We start from the raw sequence: 4,390 nt of genomic DNA, 5'->3' as shown, positions 1-4,390 counted from the left end.
TTAAATGAAGCTTGCAAAAGTCAGAATATGAGAATAAACAAAAAAAAAGACAAAATGTTTGGTACTGGATGGAAAAGAAGAGAGGATTAAGATTAAGATATGAAATGAAGTTTTAGAACAAATGAAGAAATTTCAGCACTTAGGGAGTTTTATAATTGATGACCTGACTTGCACAGTAGAAATTAAGACAAGAATATCAACAAGTAAGCAGGCATTTAATAAGAAGGAAGACTGCTATGTGGAAAATTAAACCTAGCATTACAAGAAGATAATTATGAAATGTTTTGTTTGAAGTGTGATGCTCTATGGAGCTGAAACATGGATGATGAGGAAGGCAGACAGAAAATGAATTGAGACTTTTGAGATGTGAGTGTGGCACAGAATGAACAATTTCAAATGGCAAGACCATGTAACAAATGAAGAAGTATTAAGGAGAATTGGAGAGAACAGGAAAGTGGTAAATGTGATTGAATATGGGGAAAGGAACTGGCTAGGACAGTGATTCTCAACCCCTGTGCCGCGGCACTTTTGTGTGCCGCCAAATTTTAAAAGTGTGCCGCCAAATTTTGTAAATATATAATAATGTTAATATTAAAAAATTATTTAAAAAAAATAAAAATATATTTAACATGAATATATATTTAAATCCACAAAAAAAAATTATTTTATTATTTACTTTGCAAGGCGTTTTTTCTTAGTGCCGAATTGTGATGAAGTGGCATGCATAGCAATAGGAATTGTCTTCAGTTGGCGCACGCTTGTCATTTCTGCGTATAAACGTGTTGTTTTAGTGATAGTTGGAATTTACAAGGTGTTGCATAGTAGTTACTGCACCTTTTATTTTGTTAAAATTAGCAAACGTTATTATTCGGTTTTTTTATTAATTAATTTGCATATAGTTTCAAATTATAAATTTGTAAACTTATTAACTTTGCAGTACACATATCCATTGATTTACAACGTTTCCTTTTTGTTTTTATCGCACTCTACGAAATACTACTGTGATTGAATACGTTCTCTGTGCACACATCTCTCAAAAAATCCCGAGCTTATGTGCTGAATTGCTGCACGCATACAGTGTCCGCATTTATTCACATAAAATTTAATTTTTATTTACGGAAAATTGTATTTGAGTGAAAGTTATACAATTTCAGAAAGGTTAAATTTTCCATATTCATAAATTACAAGTTATTGCATAATTTTGATAATTATAAATTCAAATGTTATATTTGAACCATTTTTTTTTAATTTTTCGACAATATTTTTTTTTATTTTTTCAGACCCTTCTAAAAATGGACAAATGGATAAAAAGAAAAAAGTGTAATGATGAAAATAGAGATAATGATGACGTTCACGACCAAGTTAATGAACCAACCCCCGAAACAAGTAAATATACACCTTTCTCAAAAAAGTACGTTGTCCCTCGGAAATATAATGATTATTTTTTTTAAATTTGGATTTACCTCGTCAATGGAAAATGACATAGTTGTTCCCGAGTGTGTAATATGTGGTTTTAAATTATCAAACAGTGCTATGGTTCCTAGCAAACTTCAACGTCACTTGGTGACTAACCATCCTTCGCTTTCAACAAAGGAGAAAAGCTACTTTGAAAGTTATTTATCATCAAAACTAAAGCAAGGAAAAAATTTTAAAAAACAATTATGTGTGTCTGAAAAGGCTCAAGTCGCTTCTTATGAAATCGCTGAATTGATTGCAGTAAAATTAAAGCCTCATAATTTGGCAGAAGAAATTATATTACCTGCGTGTCGTAAAATTGTTAAAACAATGATTGGTGGATCTGCTGATATTGAAATTTCCAAAATACCCCTTTCAAATGATACAATACATCGCAGGATAAAAGACTTATCTGAAAATATTGAGCAGAATACTGCAAAAACTCTTGCAAATTCGAATTTTGCTATACAAATAGATGAAACAACCGATATTACAGGAAATTCTCAATTAATTGCATTTGTTAGGTTTATTCACGAAAATGATATTATTAATCAATTTTTATGTTGTCGAGAGTTATCTGATTTTACAACTGGTAAACATATTTTTAATGTAATCAATTCATATTTAGAAGAAATTAAAGTTTCTTGGAAGACATGTATTGGAATTTGCATAGATGGTGCTCAAGCTATGACTGGACATATAAAAGGATTTGTTGCACATGTTAAAGAATTAAATGAAAATATATTAGTTACCCATTGTTTTTTGCATCGAGAAGCACTTGTAACAAAATTTTTGCCATCAGATTTAAAACTAGTTCTGGAACAATGTGTAAAAATGGTTAATTATATCAAATCTAGACCATTAAAAAGTAGATTATTTAAAGAATTATGCCAAGCAATGGAAGCCAAGTACGAATCTTTATTACTCCATACAGAAGTAAGATGGTTGACCAGAGGAAAAGTTTTATCTCGTGTTCTGAAATTAAAAGATGAAATAAAAATTTTTTTTGAACAAAATAAAAATCATGAATGTGTAAAACTGTTGGAAGATAAAATATGGTGCACTAAACTGGCTTACTTATCAGACATTTTTGTTATTTTTAACAACATCAATTCAAGTATGCAAGGGCCTAATGAAAATATCTTAAACTCAACCGATAACTGGTGGGACTCAAAAAACAAATAACTTTATGGAAAAATAAAGCTCAAGAAGGCAATTTAGAAAAGTTTGAGTCAGTCCCTAAAGACAGTTATAAAACAATTAAAGTAATTGTTCTTGATCATTTGACAGCGTTAGAGGAGAGAATTGTTCATTATTTCCCAAAATTAGATATTAAGAAATTTGATTGGGTTCGTAATCCATTTCTCATTACGGACACTTCTGTATTTGACTTAACTTTGAATGAAGAGGAAGAACTTATTTTGCTTTCCAGTAATCGAGATTTAATTTTAAAACATTCAGAAGAATCAATTAATTCATTGTGGATTAACATCAGATGCGAGTATCCAATCATAGCCAAAAAAGCTTTATACATTTTATTACAATTTTCCACATCTTATTTGTGTGAATTCGGATTTTCAGCATTAGCCAACATTAAAACTAAAAAAAGGATCAAGATTGTTAAATGTAGAAGACGATATGAGAGTAGCATTGTCATTTTTACGACCAAATATAAATGAAATTATCAAAAAACATCAAGCTCAAATTTCGCATTAAAAATATTTTAATTATTAGCTTTTAATTTAATCACGTAATAAAGTTTAGTTATTTTGTAGTATGTATTAGTTTAATTTGCATATTTAACAATTTGTCATAAACTATATTTATTCAGTGTGTTGTAATAAGACAATAGTTTTTATTTTTTTCTTTATGTGCCGCCAAATTTCAAAATCGTTTAAAATGTGCCGCAGCAGAAAAAAGGTTGAGAACCACTGGGCTAGGACATTGTATGAGAAGAAGGTATTTATTAGTGGATGTAGTAGAAGGCTTGGTGAATGGAAGGAAAGGAGGAGGAAGGAAGAGATTTCAAATGATAAATGGGATCATGGAAAAGGGAAAATATGTGGAAATAAAGAGGTTAGTAAAGGATAGAACAAGGTGGAGAGCAGCAGTCATGACAGGACCTGCCTTAATGGCAGAACATTATGAATAAATGTTTAGTTATGAACTACAAATATAAGTAAAACTACACTATAAAATTAAACTGTAACTGTATAAATGATGAATTGAAAAAAATATTTTCAGTTAATTCAAATTGTTGAGTTACACATTTATAAGAATGATATGATTGGTAAAATTTTTAATCACATTTTTTTAATTAACAGGATTCGCACAAATCATGGTGTCTGCAACAAAAGCCTGACCCAAATGGGAGCTGCAGAAAGCCCACAATGCAACCGATGTAAATCTGAAGAAGAAATAATTGCTCACCTGGCCCTCGTTTGTACAAATGCATCTTTTAAAGAATACAGTCAGTCTGATGCATCATTTTCTGTGCTTGTCATAAAAAAGTGCAATAGACATAATATTGTTTAATATCGGTGATCAGACGAGAACCAGCGTATTCAACATGGTATGGCTGTTGGCAAAACCCGGAGGTCCCGGGTTTGAATCCCAGTCAGGTATGGCATTTTCACACACGCTACAAATCATTCATCTCATCATCTGAAGCAATACCTAATGGTGGGCCTGGAGGTTAAATAAAAAAAGACATAATATTGTAAAAATTGCGATGTTTATAAGTTCATTCGAATGTATATATATATATATATATATATATATATATATATATCTCTTCTTCTGGCAAATACACTGCTACAGAATTTTCCTTAAATGTTGTATTTCAAAACTGTTAAGTCATTTCTAATTTAATTCTTTATTAAATGATATTTATTATTATTTTCATAAACACCACTTATATATCTCATTAAACATA

The 4,390-nt window shown here is 30.2% G+C and overlaps 1 protein-coding gene across 1 annotated transcript; it reads left to right on the top strand.

The window, feature by feature from the left end:
- Nucleotides 1-1,470: 1,470 nt before the first annotated feature.
- Nucleotides 1,471-3,990, top strand: LOC142319984 (SCAN domain-containing protein 3-like). Its single transcript, XM_075357663.1, has 3 exons — nt 1,471-2,047; nt 2,129-2,363; nt 3,780-3,990. The coding sequence occupies exons 1-3, from the start codon at nt 1,471-1,473 to the stop codon at nt 3,988-3,990; spliced, it is 1,023 nt and encodes a 340-aa protein (XP_075213778.1).
- Nucleotides 3,991-4,390: the final 400 nt, after the last annotated feature.

The sequence above is a fragment of the Lycorma delicatula genome, chromosome 2, assembly GCF_047948215.1.
Source record: "Lycorma delicatula isolate Av1 chromosome 2, ASM4794821v1, whole genome shotgun sequence".
Classification (NCBI taxonomy): Eukaryota; Metazoa; Arthropoda; class Insecta; order Hemiptera; family Fulgoridae; genus Lycorma; species Lycorma delicatula.
The sequence above is the reverse complement of the archived record's forward strand: the minus strand, read 5'-3'. Positions and strand labels throughout refer to the sequence as shown.